At 35.7% G+C, this 1,536-nt stretch overlaps 1 protein-coding gene across 1 annotated transcript; it reads right to left on the bottom strand.

Annotated features, from left to right (window-relative positions):
* Positions 1–584: 584 nt before the first annotated feature.
* On the bottom strand, positions 585–1,013 carry LOC141904309 (uncharacterized). The gene has a single exon (XM_074792888.1). It carries the CDS (start codon positions 1,011–1,013, stop codon positions 585–587), a length of 429 nt encoding a protein of 142 aa, XP_074648989.1.
* Between the last annotated feature and the right edge of the window lie 523 nt (positions 1,014–1,536).

Genomic DNA, 1,536 nt, shown 5'->3' with positions numbered 1-1,536 from the left:
TATGATTTCTTATTTCTAATTTGAAATTATTGAAATGTGGAATGCATGGTGTGAAATATCATTCAGCTAAATTATAATTTATTTGCGTTCCAAATTGTTAACATTTTTTAGTGGTAGAATATTTAATATACTAGAATTACAAATTGTATCTTTAGTTGCTTCAAATGTTTTTGTAGGATCAATTAAATTGCAATAAATATAAAATTATGTACAAGGTTTTTGTGGGTAAATCTATTAGAAGTCAAGACGTGGTTCAATATAAATGTCTGTGTGATCTCCACACACTTTATTTGCCAACCAAACTTATACTCTAAAATACATTGATATAAAGACTGACCAAGCCCATGACCCAATTGTCACAACTGACCAATAGCCAGCGTGCATCCACCTGTACACTGACCAGCCAAACAGAACGTTAACCCCCTAGCTGTAATTAACCCTTACACAAATCCCCGACATCCTCCCGGGGAGAAAATGTTAACTTAAACACACATATAAAGATAATGAAAGTTTTAATCCACAACTTAATTTTACTGAACAGCTAGTCCATCTTAAGTATTTCACTAATTCTTTACTTTATTTCACTAAGTTTTAGCTTCAATAGCAGCTTTAGTGGAATTTGTAGCTAAATGTTCCACACAATCTATATGATTAGCTCGAACGTATAACTCCTTGAAATGATTCTTTGGCAACAGAATCGGAAACTTAGCCGAATCAGCCATAGTAGAGTTATCAATACGACCGCCAACACGAATTAACGAATTATCATCTAGTCTTAACTGTAGTTGTCCAACAATCTGTTGTTTAGACTTACGACCATTTACTAAATCTGATAAAACAGTACTATATGAAGCTCTCTGACTGTCCTTCATCCACTGAAGTTTCGCGAATTTAAGCTCACGAGCTGTCAAACCTCCAGTTTTACGGTTAGTTTTATCCTTAACGTTGTTAATAAAACGATATATCCAAGCTGTAATACACTTAAGTCTATTTAGTGATGAGTATCGACTCATATCTATAACAACAGATAATCCAGACTCGGGTATCGATACCACACTATTTGTACTCAGAAAACAATCTTCAGTACTGGGAATTTCACAACTATCCCGACTATTATTTGATATTGTCCACTTAGGCCAAAGTTCTTCATTAGGTAGTCATTCCGGTCCATGCCACCACAGCTTCGAATCCAGCAATCATCGTAGATTCGATCCTCGTGATACAATGTCAGAGGGGTTATCACTCGACGGGCAATATCTCCATTGAAAATTACCAGTCAAACGTTTAATCTCCGCGATACGATTCGAAACAAATCTATCCAATTTCATATTATGAGGCGACACGTGAGAACAGCCTGATTGTCAGACCATAAAACGCAATTCAATCTCGGAATTCTCGATTTTAAACTCGACATTAAATGATCGGCTAATCTTGCAGTAACTAGCGATGCTAACAGTTCTAGTCTTGGAATAGTTATCGGCTTGACTGGAGCAACTTTCGATTTAGACATCAGAAACGACACATCATTGTTATTCA

This window comes from Tubulanus polymorphus, chromosome 4, assembly GCF_964204645.1.
Source record: "Tubulanus polymorphus chromosome 4, tnTubPoly1.2, whole genome shotgun sequence".
Taxonomy (NCBI): Eukaryota; Metazoa; Nemertea; class Palaeonemertea; order Tubulaniformes; family Tubulanidae; genus Tubulanus; species Tubulanus polymorphus.
This window is presented reverse-complemented; position numbering and strand designations above follow the sequence as displayed.

What these genes read in the sequence shown, in the direction of transcription:
- LOC141904309 (XM_074792888.1), bottom strand. Translation starts at nt 1,013, where the DNA reads ATGAGTCGATACTCATCACTAAATAGACTTAAGTGTATTACAGCTTGG.